Source organism: Zeus faber (assembly GCF_960531495.2).
Source record: "Zeus faber genome assembly, chromosome: 6".
Taxonomy (NCBI): domain Eukaryota; kingdom Metazoa; phylum Chordata; class Actinopteri; order Zeiformes; family Zeidae; genus Zeus; species Zeus faber.
In genome coordinates, this window is record NC_137201.1 from 28,828,716 (window position 1) to 28,848,135 (window position 19,420).

General features: G+C 45.2%; 1 protein-coding gene across 1 annotated transcript in view; it reads left to right on the forward strand.

Moving 5' to 3' along the window:
- Positions 1-449: 449 nt before the first annotated feature.
- cftr (CF transmembrane conductance regulator) overlaps positions 450-19,420 on the forward strand; it is a gene marked incomplete at both ends in the record, with an annotated part of 39,567 nt that continues 20,596 nt past the window's right edge. Inside the window, 11 exons of the mRNA XM_080002773.1 lie at positions 450-502; positions 2,010-2,120; positions 4,858-4,969; positions 8,631-8,846; positions 9,711-9,800; positions 11,197-11,360; positions 11,884-12,009; positions 12,154-12,400; positions 14,701-14,793; positions 16,339-16,515; positions 16,665-16,856. Of these exons, the coding sequence (XP_079858899.1) occupies positions 450-502; positions 2,010-2,120; positions 4,858-4,969; positions 8,631-8,846; positions 9,711-9,800; positions 11,197-11,360; positions 11,884-12,009; positions 12,154-12,400; positions 14,701-14,793; positions 16,339-16,515; positions 16,665-16,856 (1,581 nt within the window). The remainder of the gene's footprint in view (positions 503-2,009; positions 2,121-4,857; positions 4,970-8,630; positions 8,847-9,710; positions 9,801-11,196; positions 11,361-11,883; positions 12,010-12,153; positions 12,401-14,700; positions 14,794-16,338; positions 16,516-16,664; positions 16,857-19,420) is intronic.

Here is a 19,420-nt window from a genome sequence, read left to right on the forward strand (position 1 = left end):
ATCATCATCATCATCATCAGTAGTAGTAGTATTATAGTGGGGTAATATTTTGGACTCTTCCCAGAGCATGGGATCCATTTGGACCTGTGTGGCTTCCCCCACGGAGGCTGGTCGGTGCACGGGTGACGTGCAGCGTCGTGGAGCCGATAAAAGCCGCTGCGCCGTCCCGCGGAGCTCCCACTGCGCGTCTCACCGAGGGAGCGACCGGGAGGAGGAGCATCAGGACACCGCCGGGGACGGGACAACGCAGCCATCGCAAGAGCACCGAGGATACGCCGTCTCTGGCGGAGGGGGGGGGGGCGGGCAGACGATCGATACTGTAGGGCGCAGAGCTGACCGGTGACGTCACATCGCTCCCAGAGGCCCCTCTCTCTCGGCGCGGGAGCGCGCAGGGCCCCCAAATGTGAGCGACGCAGGTGCAGGGGAACCACACCGGGAGCGCGCCAAGGATGCAGAGGTCACCTGTGGAAGACGCAAACTTCATCTCCAAGTTTTTCTTCTGGTAAGAGATGGTACGTTTTGGCTCGAGTGAATGTGAACCATCACCACAATGACATCATTACTTAAGTAAAAGTATTTGCTCTTTGATGTACTTAAAGTATGACATGTGTTTGTCACATCCAGTGTCCTGATATTACAGAGCCTATAATACGACATTAATTGCTATATCTTTTTTTTAAATTCTGCAGCACCGTGCTGCATATCCCTATTTCGTCACTTTTCACTGCTTATTGGAAGCCACCAAGAGTCGGTGTAACACGACCGAGCTTATTAAACGACCCCTCTCGATGCCAGGGAATAATATCCATCCCAGTCCATCCCAGTCTGATGTTTTGTTTTTTTTTTACTTTAAGGACATAACAGCAGCTCTCCCTCGGCTCCAGTGAGTCACCGAGAAATACTGTCATTGTGTCCCGTCAACATGATGCCATCTTTCAATGAACTGTTGCCGGTCACTGCTGTTGTGCCGCTGTCTGCGCGGTGCTCAAACACACACCGGGCTTTAAAACAACAGGCGGTTCTAGTCCAGGGCTTCCCACGACTTTTTTTTTATGGCGAGGTCTTGGCACACTGGCAGAGGAAAAAAATGAAAACATTACTTTCTTTATGATCTGCCAAAGGATTGTTTTTATTTTATTTTTATTGTAAATTATTATTATTTCAAACATGCAAGAAACAACTGTGTAGATTGTGTGGAGTGCACAATTAGGCTGCACAAATGTTTGATCCTAAACATATCTTAACTTATCTTAAACTTTTATCTTAAATCTTGCTGATAAACAGCGCACATTTTATCACAAAAATAAACTTTACTATATTTGTGAGGGTGAGCGTACATATTTTGTGGGGGTGGGGGGGGACAATGAATATTGACTTAATATATAATATAATGTAATGTTGTTAATTGTAAATATTAATATGCTGGGGTATGTCTGTTGGTCAGTCTCTATGAAGCCTTTCGAGTTGAAACTTTGACTGTTGATGTTTTAAAGGTCTATGATATGATGTGTTGGATGCTCTGTGTTCCATTGGACAACTTTTGCATTGGCTGACACCCGGCCCATTATCCAATTGGTGTCACTTGTTGTCCCTGTCTAAAACCGCTGCTTTTATGCAGTACATGTTCTGACGAAGGTCCCTTTGGGACAAAGAAAGTGCTGCGTATCTGCAAGACTGTCTCCCGTGGAGTTTTTTTCCATCGTTTTTGAGACTATTTCTCTTTTTCACCACTGTTATTGCGGGAAAGGCTAGACAGGTGTGCAGCCACTTCCTAGCCCCCCTGCAACTCTTTCCCAGCGCGGAAAACCATGTTCTAGTTTAGAGGATGCAGATTAGATGCCGCCCTACAGTTCGGACTGTCCTACACTCCAATGCTCATCTAATGTGATGAATATTACCACGGAAAAAAACCTCCAACCAGGCAATGTTGTTTATACCAGACGAAAACCCCGCCACAGTTTTCTCACTGCGCGGTAAAATCTGATTGTAGCCCTGTGGTCTTCCTGCAGGTGGACATCACCGCTGTTGAGGAAGGGTTTCCGGAAGAAGTTGGAGCTGTCGGATGTGTACAAGGCTCCATCCTTTGATCTTGCGGATAATTTATCAGAGCGGCTTGAGAGGTGTGTGCTGTCTGAGAGTGTGGCACTGAGATGTGTGACCTCTCCGAGTCTCTGACGCTATTTTCTGTACATGACACCCCGGCGCCAAAATGCCTTTCTGTACCAAAAGGTGAGAGGATGGGGTAGGTCACCACAATGGATTCTGTTATTTGTATCAGGGTCGTTTGTCTCCCTCTTAAATGCCGAACGGCAAAAGCAGGTTTCAGAATTTGATAGGTCACACATTTCAATGGGACACCTGCCAGATACACCAAATGTGGAATCTACTCTCAAAATGTTATGAAATGCGAAAACGGAATACCTTAGACAGCATCATAACCCCAGCGGCACTGACAAGGAGCTGTTAACATGAACGGCAGACATTAAATCAAAAACACATGTGTTGATAAGCTGTTGTGTTATATTGTTTTGTTGCGTACAAGACTAATAATTCGGGGGAAAATGTACATGACTACTATTTTGACAACATGGAATGCTTACGTAATGAGTCATTTCAGGTCCTTGTTACCCGAACATGGTATGGCATCGTTTATACAGAACTAATAATATAAAGGGCTGTTTAGTTTAAACTAGGGCGCCAATGTTATTGCTAAGATTTTTTTGTAAACTTTGCTTTTAATGAAGATGTAGCTGTAAATACATGGCAGCTTATCAGTCACGATAAAGTACCATATCAACAGCTAATCACAATACTAATTATTATTATATGGATTATTACCGAATAATTATTGTTATATAAAGGGGATTTTGACATATTATCAGACATTGGTGCCAAACTGATCACTGAATTGACCTGACATGTTCAGACCAGCAGTGGCCTAATTGCATAACCAGTTGTTGCCAAGTTTTACTATTTACTGTGGCGAGTAGTGTTCCGTGTGATTACTGTAGAGAAAGGAGCGGTGCTGCGTAGCTGGCCTGCTCAAAACTAAAATATGGGATGCCATTTAGACGAGGCCAGACATAAACTTGTGTGTGTATGCCAAACAAAGCATGTAGGATGCAACGTCAGATCCTCTGTTCTCAGTCTCGGGTTCTCTTCATCGCCCACATGCTACATCGTTGTCATGCCCCCCTTGGCTCATCTCCCTCTCTGTTTTTGTTCCTTTACCCGCTCCCTTAATGCCCTTCTTTCCCTCGCCTCATTCTGTATCTATTTTTTGTTCTGTGTTTTTTTCTCCTCTCTATACTTTCCACTGTGATTCACACTCTTTTTGGTCCTAATTGCTCTCTCGCTCTGTCCTACCTCTTTAATCGTCTTCTCTCTCCTCTCTCCCTTTTCTCCTTTAACACCCCCCGTCTTTTGTTCCCTACTTTCCCATCCTATAAGATGGAGTAAATGTCACACTTCTGAAGGATTTTCTTCTTTTCTTTTCCCCGGTAAAGAAAGGGAATGACTTTTGGCCACCCGCTAAATGTCACCTGTGTTATTTGCCCTGATCAAACACAGCCGTGCCCCCATAGCGGCTGGTCACAGGGGCCCCTGTTTGCCTCTGCCAGGGGCCACATCTTGGCGAGAGGTGCCAACAGCCCCATGGATGTTAAATGTCGACCTTTAAAAGGTTCTCGCTGCCTGCAGGGCGATAAATTATGCCATGGGCACACTACACGACTTCCAAAGTGGTCAGATCGCTGTACAGTTCACACTACACAACTTTCTGTCTTGTGATCGGGAATCTTCTTCGGGGAAACAAAGTCACACTACATGACTGCTGAGTCTGTCGGGTCCCCAAACTACGTTTTGTCACGAAAACAGACGCGAGAAGTGACACCGGAAATGACGCGATACCATGCATGGGACAGGATTGTTTATTTTTTATTAGATTCTTGATCACTGAAAGAACAAAACGGAATAAAAAATAAATAAGAAAAGTAAAATAGGTATGAACTCTGGTGCACTCCCCTCTCTCTCCTTCTGGACTCCTCCCCTCCCCGTCACTCCGTGTCTGCCGTCATTGGCTGTAGCTTGTTGCGTCGCTCCCGACACGAACCCGATGCAACCGGATATTGAACCTGCTTGAGATCTCGCTGGCGTCTGCGAGCGCTCGGATCGTGCTGTGAGCAGTTCACACCACACGTTTGTCGCTATGATTTCCCTCCGATCAGGGGCTTTGCTCGCCGATCTCCAAAAACCTGTCGGCAAGTGGAAAATCAGGCTAAAATCATGTAGTCTGAACTCTCCATTATCAGCAGTGGGCCTTTTCGCAATTATCACTATGATCAAGCGAACGCAAAGGCTGCTGTGAATTTGAACTTTGAACATGGTTACAGTCATCACTGGATGACTAACCAACGTCCTTGAATTCTCTTTTTCTCTCTTTCTAACATCTTGCCTTCACACTCTCTCTCTTGTTTTTGTATCCTCCCTTCTCCCACACTCTCGCCTGCACTCAACTCACAAATTATTATTTCATCCACTCCCACTCACTAGTTGGTTCCTCCTCTCTCGTCAACGTTATTCTTTTATCTTCCACTTTCTCGCAAGTCTCACATTTTTTCTCTTCCCTCCATTGCTCCACACATGGAGGGAAGAGAAAAAATGTAGATTATATGTAAATACAAATGTTTTAATGCTTCCCACCTATGTGGTGGGTTGCCGGTTTGGGGATGCCCTGTCTTGCGTTGCGTTGTGGCCATTTTTAACATGACGCGTTGTCAAATTCTGAATTGATTTGAGTGTCCGCTGCTTCTTCTTCCTTAAAATGAATGCTGTCTGTATTAACCCATCTCCCTTCAGAGAATGGGACAGAGAGGTGGTTTCGGCCAAGACCAAGCCCAGACTTATGCGGGCGCTGGCTCGATGCTTTGTCTGGCCTTTCATCTTCTATGGCATCCTACTCTACCTTGGGGTGAGTCAAAACATTTCTTTGCAAAGAGTACGTCCAGCCGAGTGCAACACTGTTGGGGTTTGGGCTTCTACTGTCTTCTTCCTGTCCATGTCAAGGGGCACGCCGTGGCATTAACGACAGGCTTTGTGGTTTGAGAGTTTAACGTTCTAAAGATGTCTAAGCCTGTTTATTATCTAGGAACGTATCTACGAGAAGGAAAATGTAATGTTTGGAAAAGATGAGAGGATCCTAACATTGGTGGAGTATCGAAGAGAACCTGAAGAACCACGAGCATTAGATATACAAGTGTACAATATTGATATGTAACATCTGGTTATACATTCATAATCCAATGATGGATCATCCAACTGAGGTTCATCATGTCAAACTATGTGCCAATGTCAACAATGGTAACAATAATCAGTCCAATCAGTTCCAACCACAAATTTGATTGTCTTTTTATCGCATGTAGATGTTATCATTTTCTGACAATACGACAGAAAAAGGATTAACCATAATATGAAATTACTTCACCTTTACCTGTTTGGTCAGGGCTGCCACGTAGGTGCCACTTCACAGTGAATTCATCGTTCCCACATGTCTGGAACTGTAGATCGATAGTTACTGTAGCTTTCTAACTACCCTTCTATGAAGAAGAAGAAGCCCCTTATCTAATGGTATACATATAACTGCGTAAGCAGACTGCTGATAATTAATTCATACAGTTGCTTCAGCCAATCAGGATGGAGCAGCATTTCTATACTATAAACCCAGCAAGCCCGCTAATCATCTCCCGAAATCAATTCAGCAAGACTGATGGATCCAGTGGGGTATAAAACCCTAGAACTGTAGTTACAAAGCTACAGTAACTAGCGTTCTATGTCATGAGGCTCCGCCCCTGATACTAAACTCCCCACTGGACCCGAACAAAACTCAAGTGCCTAACGGGCGAAGGCTAAAGCAGAAAAATATTCACACATCGCAACCCTGTCAATCCATGGTGCCCAAACAAAGGGCCGGTGGGAAGTGACTAACGCTACACACACTGTATACACAGAGAAAATGTTAGTCACTAAGCACAGGCAGCATGTCAGAGAATCGAAGTAGCCCGTGAAAGAATATATTCCTTATTCCCTAGTAAGTCCACTCGGCCGCAATGCCAAGCACAGACTGGGAAAGAGACAGATAAAAATGGACAAATGCGGACAGCAATGACCAGAATGCTGCCATACAAATGCCGTGACAACTGATGCCGCTAAAAAGGGCATTCGAAGCTGCCACATGACCCGCCGACTCATAATCCATAGCGAGACGCGCGAGAGACTGGCGAGCCAAGTGCAGCCGCCTCATCGCACACAACCAAATTAAAGCTGGGCAGGCAACATAATACGCCAGCGAGCACACGGGACACGGACAGTGAAGTCCCTCCTTTCGCCGTTCAGAAGCCAGGCGCACAGAGGACTTCCCAGGACTGGTAAGGAGGTCACCGAGCACCCGGCCTGCAACAGTGCACTGCGGCGCATCGGGATCTGCCACAGGCCCGCCACCACTAATGGTTGGAGCTCCGTGAACCAAAGTGCCCCAGCTACCAATATCACCAACAGCCCTGTGTGCTTTTCCCTGCCAACAGCAGGTGTAGGGAGAACTGTCTCCTGTCCTCCTCTCTCTTTCTGAGGCACTCAGTGGTCTCAGTGAGAGCGTCCCTGAACAGCCCCGTCTCTGAGATGGCCGCATTGATCTCTGACCCGCGCATGACGTCACGGTCAGCCAGAGATGTCTCTGAGTAACCACCGACAATGCTGTGACACAGCATTGTGGGTTAGGGTTAGGGTTAAGGGTAAGGTTAGGGTTAGTGTAAGGGTTAGGGTTAGACACCTCCTCTGTCTCGGAAGCTGTCGGCGTCTCTCTGCCGATGGTCAAGTGGGGGATTGAGGCCGCCAACATCACCACATTTGATGTTACCGCAGCAGCAGAGCAGTGACCGTCGCCGATGGCAGCAGTGGTTTCTTGGATGCCCAAGATCCTACTGAGGTCAGGACAAAGTAATGAGCCAGCGTCTCCTTGAGGCGTGGTTTGCCTGTCTGCTGAGACTCGAATCTTACTACAACTTATGTGAAGGGGTTGTGGGATGAGACGGGAGTGCGGGCCTCGCCAGGGGCAGCCCAGGAACCCCAGTAGTAGCAGTTGAGAAAGGGCATGGCAGGAATCATCAATTGCTCACCCGCATACACTCCACCCACCATCAGATCCACATCCGTGGTCAATGGTGGACGCATGGGAATACCTAGGCAACCCACAGCAAAGGTGAGTGGCCTGTGGAAGTCAGCTCCCCGTAGGCGAAGCGGGCCTGCGCGACTGGGGCTTTATCCTATCAACTTTCTGCCGGGAGGAAAGGTGATGGACCTGGAAGGAGAGGGGGGACGGGAGAAGATGTTCTCATCGTCCACAGTGACGGCATCATCATCCTCCTCATTGATAGGATGGGTTGGGGACGCCTCCAACATCTCCTTTATGGCCTGGTCCAGCAGCATGCGTTCTATGAAATACCTGCTCGGCAGTTTCACAGCAATGGCTCTGCGAGCCCGGAGATGGTGTGTTGCGCTCCAGGAAACATCTGTCGTAAGGATCGCCCATCACCATCAGCACGACTCTTACAGGGGGCTCTTCATAGAGCGGTTGTCGGCATAAGGTTTGCCATCTTCAAGACACCAAGAAAGCTTATTGATCGTGCTTGACTCGGCGGCGGTGATCTTTAAGTTTTTGTCGTTATGAGTGTAGAATTCAATCAGTTGCTGAAGAATTGAAAAAGGAGATGATTAGCGGGCGCCCTGGATTTATATAGCGATGCTGCTCCATCCTGATTGGCTGAAGCCAGTGTAGGAATAAATCAGCAGTCCACATACGTGGTTGGAGGTATACCATAAGGAATGTAGCCCCTAAGGGGCAGAGCCTCCTGACATAAAACTATACTGTAGCATGTAGCACCAGAGTGTGCTAGCTGTTCCACAGCATCCATTACATAAGCTCAAGACAGTAGGAGGGGACATAACGACAGGAATGCCCATTAAGCTGTTCCATGCACCGTAAAGCATGGTGAACTCTACATGGCATCAACACAGAACAAAGCTAGACATGAATGAGTCGCTGGCCGTTAATTCAAAGTTCAGACATTTATTGTTTCTAAACAACTTGTATGCCTTTATAACATTCATACTTCCTTCATACAATGTATGCCTTGTAAATTCTTGAGATCTATATAATAGATTGTTTCCTGGAAAAGGTATATTAGAAGATTAGATTAGATTAGATTAGATTCAACTTTATTGTCACTAGCAGAGTACAGGTACAGAACCAATGAAATGCAGTGGCAGGCAGAAACCTCAATCAGTATAACACAGTGACAGACACTTTTTCTAATGGTCAGTTCCACTACTACCAACAAATCATCATATACTGTATAAAAATACGTAGTTATTTTCACTTTGGATAAAAGCCTCTGCTCAATGAAAAAATGGTGTACAGATGATCAAAAACATAATCTCTCAAATTCTCTTAGGATACAACAAAATACCAACGTAGCATAGTAGTAGATATGTATTGTATATGCTATTATTCTAACCATGACTTGATGCTCAACCCTGCCATCTCCATGTTCTCTTATTTTTTGACTCTGCACATCCAGGAGGTTTCCAAGACAGTGCAGCCCCAGCTGTTGGGCCGGATCATCAGCTCCTTTGACCCGTTCCATGCCCCCGAGCGGCAGCAAGGTTACTACCTGGCCCTGGGCCTCTGTCTCCTCTTCACCGCCCGCTTCCTCCTGCTGCAGCCCGCCATCTTCGGCCTGCACCACCTGGGCATGCAGATCCGCATCGCCCTCTTCAGCCTCATATATAAAAAGGTCGGGTGAGAGAGACCCGGTGATATTGTTTCTGTCAGTTTCCGTGCTACTGGAGGGTCTTGCAGTTCCCTTGGTGTATTGAAGTATCTTGAATGAAAGCATGGTGGAGAATTCCAACCCTGGAGTTACCAAGCTTGATGCTTCGGACCCTGAAGTGATCTTTTTTGTTTTTGTGCTTTTCTCAGGTTAAAAGCAAAAAAGAAAATCCCCTTTCAAAGAAAATTGCTGAATAAGTGTCTGTGGTGTTTTGGCATCTGATCTAACAAGGCTGAACTTACTCTGGTTATCATCAAGACTCATAAAACCTGTTGTTGACAAAATTCAAGCCAATTTGGCACCTATTTGGCGGCCATTTCGCCTGTTTTTCATAACGTGTGCGCCGCATCTGAAACTTTTAGCGCAAAATGGCCAATTGTTTTCGATATTTCACCTAGACTGCCCCACTAAAAAGAGGAGGAGAAAAGAGGCAAGTTAATGCCAAGTTTATAGTGAAAGATAATAATAATAATAATAATAATCATAATAATAATCATCATAATAATAATAATCATAATAATAATCATAATAATCCTAATAATAATAAATATAGCCGTGGCAGCAATACACAGGGTCCAGTTTAGTCATGTTATCTGTATTACAGGTTTCGTAGGTTCCGAGGTTCCTGAATCTGCACCCTGTGATTATATTTGGAGAGTACCGACATATTTCGGCGTGAAATGCATTGGACCACATCTGTGATATCGATCAAATTTAGTCGGTTTATCGTTAATATCTGCTCCATTTGTGGATCGATTTGGATGAAACTTCAACCACAAGGTTTTTTAATTTGATTTCATGGTCTCAAATTGCCTTTGACCTTCGCAGACCCTGAAACTGTCCAGTCGCGTCCTGGATAAGATCAGCACAGGTCAGCTGGTGAATCTGATGTCGGCTCACCTCAACAAGCTGGACGAGGTAAGACTCCGTTATTCACACCTGAAACCCCTGGAGAATAAAAAAAAAGACAATGCATAATCTCAAGACGCAGACATGGACTACTCATAACATACAGCGTCTCCTTAACAACTGAGATTTAATAAAATCATTGCATGATTTGCATTATCACAGGCTTGTTTATCTCGCCTTGAGATGGGCTATGGTGATGGAAACATTGCGGGTGTGCATGCGTGCGTGCGTGCGTGCGTGCGCATGTTCTGTGGGCTGAACTCTGGCCGTCCAGTCGTAGGTCTGGCCGAGGCGTTGAATGTGGAAACACTGTGGTAACGGCTTTGAAGCAATTATCACCAGCGTAACATTTGCTCTTCCCATTCGGTGGTTGTTATGGGTCACCACGCTCAGATACAGACACAGAGTGTGGGTATCTCTGCACATGCACGTGTTGAAGGGAAGGAGGCATGATATTTAAAGGACACCGCTAGTGTTTTTTCATGGTGCTGGATAATGCCCCATGGCACAAAGCTGGCTTAGTTTTACTCAGTGGGTGTGGAGAATTCAGGATGTATCGAGTCTAAAATGTTCTGATTATATGTGACGCCCCGCAGTCCTTGATTACCTGATTACCTCCAGTAAATGTTGATGGTCAAATTAAAAAAATCCTACCTAATGTTCAAGCACGTGTGATCAGTATCCCTGTCAAAATCTTCATCTGTCTGGGCAAACTACAGTCCTCAAAATCTGAATAAGAGTTTGCGGCAACTAAATCCCTAATGGTGACAAATGCCTGAACTTGCCCGGATTTATGTTTTGATCCGCTCGCGTTTTAATAGATAAGAGACAATATCCGAGTCTGAATCTGACTCAGGAGTACCGAGAGTCGGGACCCGAGTCCAGCGGCCGTGCTCTGAAGCAGCAGCTGCTCCAGGGCAACTACTCAGAGCCGTGCGCTGCATTCCTCGCTCCCTGTGAAGGAGCGGGACAATCACAAAGGGAATTTCCCCACGGTGATGAAATCGTTCTTATAGTCATAAAAGAGAGATTCCAGTAACCCTTTGTATATTAACTAATAATGTTTTCTCTCGTCTGTCTGTGTGTTTGTCTGTCTGTACCCATCTGTCTATTTCTGTGTGTGTTTGTGTCTGTCTGTGTGCACGTGTGTGTGTGTGTGTGTGTGTCTGTGTCAATGTGGTTTTGTTTGTGTGTGCGTTTGTCTATCATCATCCCTATGTGTTTCTGTGTGTCCATGTGCTTGTGTTTCTATGTCTGTGTGTGTGTGTGTGTGTGTGTGTGTGTGTGTGTGTGTGTGTGTGTGTGTGTGTGTGTGTGTGTGTGTGTGTGTGTGTGTGTGTGTGTGTGTGTGTGTGTATGTGTGTGTGTGTGTGTGTGTATATGAGTCTGTGTGTTTCCATACCAGAGCCTGGGTTTGGCCCACTTTGTGTGGATCACCCCCCTGCAGTGTATCCTGTGTGTCGGGCTGATCTGGGAGCTGATCGAGGTGAATGGTTTCTGTGCTCTGGCGGCCCTCACCTTACTGGGAATCGTCCAAGCCTGGCTTTCCCAAAAGATGGGCCCTCTCAGGTGGGCAGCTGAGGAATACAGAGTCACGTATTTTAAAGATATATTCATGTACATACAAATAGATGAATGAAAAAAACACTCATGAGGTTTAGAGAGTGTACTGCAATTTCACAATTATTTAGAGATGGAACAACCCTGGAGCAGATGGCAAACATGTCATTAAAAGGGCTCCTCTCGTGTGCGTGTGTGTGAGGATGGGGGTTTAACCTGTTGCTCATTGTTTGCTCTAACGAGCAACAGGCATTCAGCCACCCAATTACCTAGACCCAAGACAGGTGGTGCTGCTTAAACCACACCACCCCCACACACCATTTAGATTCAATATTGTTGTTTTTCCCATCTCGAATGGAGGCATCGCATCCATTCTCAATTATTGCACATATATTGTACCCACACTTTTATCTATTTTGAGAACAAACTTGTCCACAGTATAAAGGCCTGTTTACAGGGAAAGCATTTGTACTGAAATACATGCGGTGCATATACTGCATATGCGTGTGCAAATTAATTATTTCCCCCGCAGGGCTAAGCGGGCCGTGCTGATCAGTCGACGGCTGGCTCTCACCTCGGAGATTGTAGAGAACATCCACTCAGTGAAGGCTTACGGCTGGGAGGAGGTCATGGAGACCATCATCAAGAACATCAGACAGTAAGACTTACTGACAAACAAAAAGACAGACCAACAGATAGTAAGACTTACCACAAACAGACATACACACAAGGGTACAAAGACGGGACGTCAATTTGTCAGACACCAACAATAACCCCCTGCTTTTCTTCCCTGTTTCCACAGGGATGAGATGACCCTCACGAGGAAGATCGGCTCGCTGCGTTACTTCTACAGCGCCTCCTACTTCTTCTCTGCCATCTTGGTCATCGTGTCGGCCATTGTGCCGCACGCTCTCAGTAAGGGCATCATCCTGCGGCGTATTTTCACCACGGCCTCCTACTGCATGGTGCTGCGCATGACGCTGACGCGGCAGCTTCCCGGCTCCATCCAGATGTGGTACGACACCATGGCCCTTGTCAAGAAGATCGAGGTAGGACAGAAACCGTGCACCGTGGTTTTTGAGCTACACAACACAATTACATTTGTAGGGTCAGTCGAGAGATGTGTGCCTGATCACAAGGTACTGGTGCGAAGTCAAGATGTGCAGAAAACATAAACAGCCCCAAAAAATGCCACATCACTCCAAAGAGCCTGTGTGCATGTGCACACACACACACACATACACACACACACACACACACACACACACACACACACACACACACACACACACACACACACACACACACACACACGCACATGTTTAAGTCAATTGCATAAAGGCACAATAAATCATATTTTCTTTGCTCATTTAGCAAACTGCCCTTGATACATCAGTGTGACTTGGCAACTTTTGGCCTAAGGCATCGCGAGAACTGGTACAAGATGCAGCTGCCTAGAATTGTCGGCTGGTCCTTCACAGGCTAGTGACAGGTCTGTGCTTATCTGATTGGAATGAATGGGTATACAGTATTTGGTTGGCAGCCAGCCGGCTGGGAGCCGCCATTCTGAGTGGCTGGTACGGCATGTGAGATGTAAACACTAAGAAACATGCATAGAAGCGCACACTCACATGAACACACATAAGGCCCATGGTTGTAATATTACAACATCCACTATAGCTCTCCTGCAGAACTCGCTCTCTTTTTTTTAAAGACTACTCGGTAGAAAGTAGTCCGAGAATGTTAATTTACATTGAGAATGTAAATTTGAAGACCGCATATACATTCTCAATGGATCTCAAATTATTATCCTAGCAATTAATAGATCTGGTAATTTGGTGATAAACTCACACATTTGGCAAACTTTCCTCGGAGCCCATCTCTCACTTATTTGATTTGGGCTTTACAGGGTATATACTACACACATATTAAGGTGAATACAAATATCTATAGTAGCTGTATATATACTAGACTCTGGCCTGCTCTCTCTCTGTCTTTCTCTCTCTCACACGCACACACAGTATGTTCCATTGATATAATTAATTGACCTTTTTTGAATGTGAATACACAAGTAATTAAAATGTTATTGTGTACATAAAAACAGGCGGCATCAGACCCAGAAGGTGGAGAGGTCAATGAAACAGTAATCACCTTCAACACAGCTCTGTGTTGAAAACAAACAAAGCAGTCATCAGCCCACTGTCCCTACGCTCGAAAGAGTCTTGACCCGCAACAAACTATAACAAATTCACTTTCCTGGTGGTTTTATCAAGATAAGATACATTGTTCTGTTTGATTCTACCACCAAAGCTGTTTCTGTCAACTTCTCTCAAACTTCTCTCTCTTCTCTTGTCACAAAACAAACTTTTTTTTCTTCTAATTACCCAACACTTACACTATACCGTATATCCATACAATGAAGTACATTGTAGTATATTATAGTTTTAGTATAACATAGGACAGCATAACCTAGCCAAGTATGAATTGTTGATTTTGAGGTAGCGCCCTTTTTACTCCAGTGTAAGAGCATCTGCCTTAAAATGTTGAAAGTTGAAACATTTAAGGAGGTGGACACGCCACGGACACCTTCTGCCAGTTCCATAAGAGCTGTCACAATCATCTGAGCTAATCAAAAATCCTTCTGTAAAATTGTTCTGCAATTATCCTTCCATCCAAATTTCTGGGTAATTTCAAACTAATGTGGAAAATGTTGCTATAAATAGATGGGTCTCAGACATCTGTTGAGGCGTGACACATAACCTAACAGACTAAATTATTAATTGCAATTATTTCTATGGCGATTAATCACCAACTGAAATGGCAGTGTTTTATATTGTGTGCATGGTCATACTCATACCACAGAGCTGACTGGGAAGGCACTGTACTGATTATACGTTGTATCTGTACAAGTTGTCCTGTTGAATGCCTCGCAGTAGAACATGTTGCTGCTTATTAATGGGTCTGTCTCATTTAAAGATAAGATAACACTTAATTATTCCCGGAGGTGGAATTCAGGGTTACTTCCCACCACCGTGGTACAAGGTTAGGCACATACATCACTTATTAGGTATCTGTTTTTACGCAAATTGAGACAATCTCGCCGGAACAAGACAAGCCAGAACATTCCTCCGGTCACCATGGTAACGCTAATCAAACCTGTGGAGCATTACGGTTCAAAAAGGCCAAATGACTAATACCAAAGTCCCTCTAAATGGAGTTTTGGTGATAGAACTATGTCTTCAGCTTGAAAATTGAGCTGTGTGCGACCTCTTGGAGCTTTTTTTTGCCCTACAGGTTGAGGTCTCAAGACGCCATTAAAACAACTGGTTTCTGTCACTTTGTCTTGCAGGAATTTCTGCTGAAGGAGGAGCACAGAGCGATGGAGTACAACCTGACCACCACGGAGCTGGAGCTCGTCAACGTCACAGCGTCCTGGGACGAGGTCGGTGTTTGTACGCACATGGGTGTGCATGTCACATCCAGCGGCCAATTCCCAGAAATGTGTCTGTGGTCGTAAGACAGGGTGATATTGAATAGTTTGATGTCATGATAATTATAGGGAATTTTACATGCTATTATGACTGGGGATCGTTATGAATTCAAAATCTATCTTAGAATCCATTTGTGCACTCCATGGTAATATCATGTAGGATATGATTTGATTATTGTTATGATTATGATAATTCATAATCATAATAATAGCGCAATTTCATATATATATTTTTTATTTATCAAAGCAGAAGTTATAAAGTTCTTCACAGCATTAAAGCAGGTAAAAGGCTTTTGTGTGAAATAAATAATACATTGTGTGATATGAAATGTGCTGAAAGGTAACCTGTGTTGTTAACAAGCAAAAACAATGTGTTTGTGTGTGCGTGCGTGCGTGCGTGCGTGCGTGCGTGACTTCTCTCAAGCTTCAGTGGTTAAACAGTTCATTTGTCCCCATCACTCTGAAAGGGGAATCTAATTTGATCTCCAGGTCGGGGCTGTAGACCAAGTCAAATCAGGTGTGATTTATTCCCCCATCCGATACCGTGAGAACAGAGGTTTGCATTGTTAATTACCAGAGTGCTTCGTCACAAACCCTTTGCCTCTGCTGGGAAAAGTTTGCCGTCTCCTTTTGAGGTTGCAGCTTCTGTAAATTGACTAATTCGGGAACTCTGTCCTTGTCTTCTCCTCTTCCTGGAATGTTCCATTTGTGACGGGGTGGGAGGGGTGCTCCCATTCTTTGGTGTTGACAGCGTTGGACGTCAGCTCATTTGAATGTCAATCGGGCCGAGGTCCTACGCAGACCGCAGCGCCCTCTGCATTAGAGGAACAGTGACCCATAAAATGTTCCAGGGGTCAATAATTAAGCTGACGAGTCATGACAGGTTCCCCTTTTTGTTACGCAGAGGCATGTGTCCCTCGATAATGTATTGGGAGTTGGTGACAGATTGGCTAAGTTAGGGCACTGTCGAGTCTTTGGAGGAGGTCATCTTTTTTTCTTTTTTTTTTTCTAACAAGGACCTGAGAATCAGTTTGTTGCGTAAGTTATCTCGTTTAACTCTCCAGTCGAAATAGGAATAATACATATAGCCTACATACAAACACAAATTGTGTGTAGTGTGTATAGTACTGTGGTTCTCAATGCACGGTCTGGGGACCACCAGGGGTCCTTCAAGAGGTTCCAGGGGGCTGCCAGCAAAATGATTTATGGAAGAATGGAAATTTGGACGTAATCATATCTAACAATGAAAAGCTCAGATTGGGGTCCAAGAAAAACACAAACACAAAATCTTACCAAATGCAGTCCATGGCCTAATGCGTATCAAATGGAGGGTGATGTGAAAAAGGTTGAAAATCACTGGTATGGCACTGTAGAGCCATGTCAAACTATAAGCACTAACATACTGTGCTATGTTTCAGAATCTCAGTCTTTTTAGTTAGGGGCGCTGTGTTGCTATTCCCGCCCAAGGCTTCAGCCGTGCTGTCTCCTCCGCTGCAGGGGATAGGGGAGCTGTTCGAGAAGATCGAGCAGGAGAACAAAGCTAATGGCCACCCCAACGGCGACGGAGGCCTGTTCTTTACAAACCTCTACGTCACACCCGTCCTGAAGAACATCAGCCTGTACCTAGAAAAGGGCAAGATGCTGGCTGTGGCGGGATCCACCGGCTCCGGGAAGGTAGGGTCCACGGGGCCGGTTGGCGGCGGCTGTCTCACTGCGTTATGTAAACTAAATTCACAGTCCAAAGACTCTCACAACACAATGACTTTTACATCTTATACGAGTCAAACCACCGTTCTCTGCTGAAAGGGTCTGACGTTCCTCAGAGCTCTCTGCTGATGATGATCTTGGGGGAGCTCGTCCCGTCCGAGGGGAAGATTCGACACAGTGGCCACATCTCCTTCTCCTCGCAGACGGCCTGGATCATGCCCGGCACCATCCGGGACAACATCCTGTTTGGTCTGACAAACGACGAGTACCGCTACGCCTCCATCATCAAAGCCTGCCAGCTGGAGGAGGTAGGCAGCCGGAGCAGCGTAGGCTCGTCCTTTCATGAGAGGCGCGCGTACGGTGAAAGCAACTCAGGTGCAACGGTGGGGAGGGAGGAAGGTGTAGAGGCGAAAAATGCCGTGAGCTTCATTTGAATTCAGGACCTCTCCGTTTACACGTGTCAGGGACCCTCGTTGTAGACTTCCAAATTATTCACTCGTTTTGAAAGGCTAAAAAAAAAAATCCATATGAAAATGTTTGTGCACTGATGAGGAAGCCAAAGGGATCTGCTGAGTATCTGTTGTCCGTATTGTTGAGAGTTTTTTTTTCTCTTTCTGAGCACTAATCCTCCTCTACTGTCTCTCCCTAAATGAGCTCTCTCTGATTGGACTGATGACTTCTCTCTGACTGTGCTTTGTGTCAAAGAGGTTCAAGTTTCCCCTATCTGCATTTTATTAGATGATTCAGCCGCAAAACATTAGAGTCCTACACACACACAAGCTTGCACGCACGCACGCACACACGCACACACACACACACACACACACACACACACACACACACACACACACACACACACACATTAGCACACAATAAGACACTTTCTCCTGAGTCTGTGTGTTGAGTGATGGTCTCTTCTAGCTCCAGGCGCCCAGTGTCTATTAGACTGGAATACTGCCTCCGGTCGTCATGGAGATTCCACATTATGGGACCGTGGTGGGATATCATCTTGCTGCTTGCAGCTGATGGGGCATTGCAACAGAGACAAGCTGGTTTCTGTGCGAGCCATCAACTCCATAGTCTCAGCTCTATTGTTTTAGAGCATAGGTTCGCTGTTTTTCAACGCAGACCTTATTAAAATGTTGGTTCCCATCATTTATACCAGTTCATAGCACGCCCTCGCTGAAGGCGTCACTATTGTGAAACTTACTTCTGCTGAAGCATCCCATTGTGCTTGTATGTAGTCCAATAGGGCAAATACTTAAGCCTTAAAAAACATCCAATATCCTTTTCGAAAATGGCAAACTGACGTGATTGCAACTTATTTTAACATGTTTTGAACCACGGATTACAAAGCGTGAAGCAGGTTGCCAGTAGGGAGCAATGCAACTTGATGTTTCCTGTTCCTTACAGTGTGTTCGTATGAAGATTGCGGAAGTCCAAAATATTCAATAAAGCCATGAGAGAAAAAGCTATAAAATCCAGGATTTATGACCATTTGTGTCCCAGGTAGAGCATATAAAGGCTGCATGACAATGTAAGGTTCCCGTTTTCACACACATCCTTTCATCTATTGCATCAGGTTAGTAGGTTTCCATTGTGAAACCCATAGTGAGTGTTATACACAACATGAGCTCTTACACATGTGTACGATCGGAAGACAAAATGAACTCAAAATTGCCACGCGCGTACTGTAAGTGCAGAGTTTAACACGTACACATTGACAACCTTGGGCGCACTCCCTCCCTCTGTGTCTGCCGCCCTCACGGGTTTAGACAAAAACACAGGCCTGTTGTCACAGCAAACAGTGTCCACACGCAATATCGACGGCTACATGTAGAAAAAACATCTTGCTACTCAGCCCCTTCATCTGAGAGCTCCAGCACCAGAGCATCCGCTGTGGCTGTCAATGTGCATGACAGCTGAGATGACCAGACAGTGTTTCTAAAGCTGTCTTCAATGCAAACGGAAAAATGGCAAATGATGTTGACGGTAATTATGCTGTAGTACGGTGTGCATGGAGTTGCTGGGGCTGTTTGTGAATTCAGAACCAAGAGTTAACATTATTTTTGTCCAAATGAAGTCGCCGATGTAGATTTAGATCTACATTGCCGGCAGATCTAAATCTACAGGCAATGTTCTTTATTGGCGTCATGCGAGAACAGGAGCCGGTCTCCATGTTCTGTAAAGGTCTTTTCCGTATATTTGCACACTCTTTACCTCGTATCATTTACGGGAAATTGCCGGTACGGCTGTGAATGGAAGTGTATGGGAACGGAAGCAGTAACATTGTAAAGTAGGGTTAGAGCCAAATCCGAATAAAGCACAAATAGGGGGTTTTCGCAAATATTTATTTTGTGCAAATTCATTCAATCATTCATTCAATTCATTCAAATCCAAACGATCGCATCTACACTGGACGTAACGTACTAAACCGAACCCATTACGTACTGGATCTGTTACAGTCATTTAATGTGGGAACAGACTCCAGAGGGAGCTTCTCCGTAAAGGAGGCCAATGTGGGAATGACTACTTAGCGCTCTTGCCGGATATTTTTTATCCAGCCGTGTTATGGGTTCCATGTGGGAAGGGGCTTTAGTGGGAAAAGATCTGCCCTTCCAAATCAGTGACGAACAAACCAATTAATTTGTTCCTTTTCACAGTTTTTATATCTGCAGACAGGTTTTGCTGCCGAAGGATCGATTGTCAATCATCATTCGATACTCCAGACTAGAAGGTCGAACAATTCAAAAATTGTATGACTTAAACATATTCATATCAGGTCATCAGCCGTTCCAAAGAGGCCTGACGAGGAGCAGAAAGCCTCACAAAGTCCTCCACCGCAGGGGAAATCACCGGGGCAACCGTGACA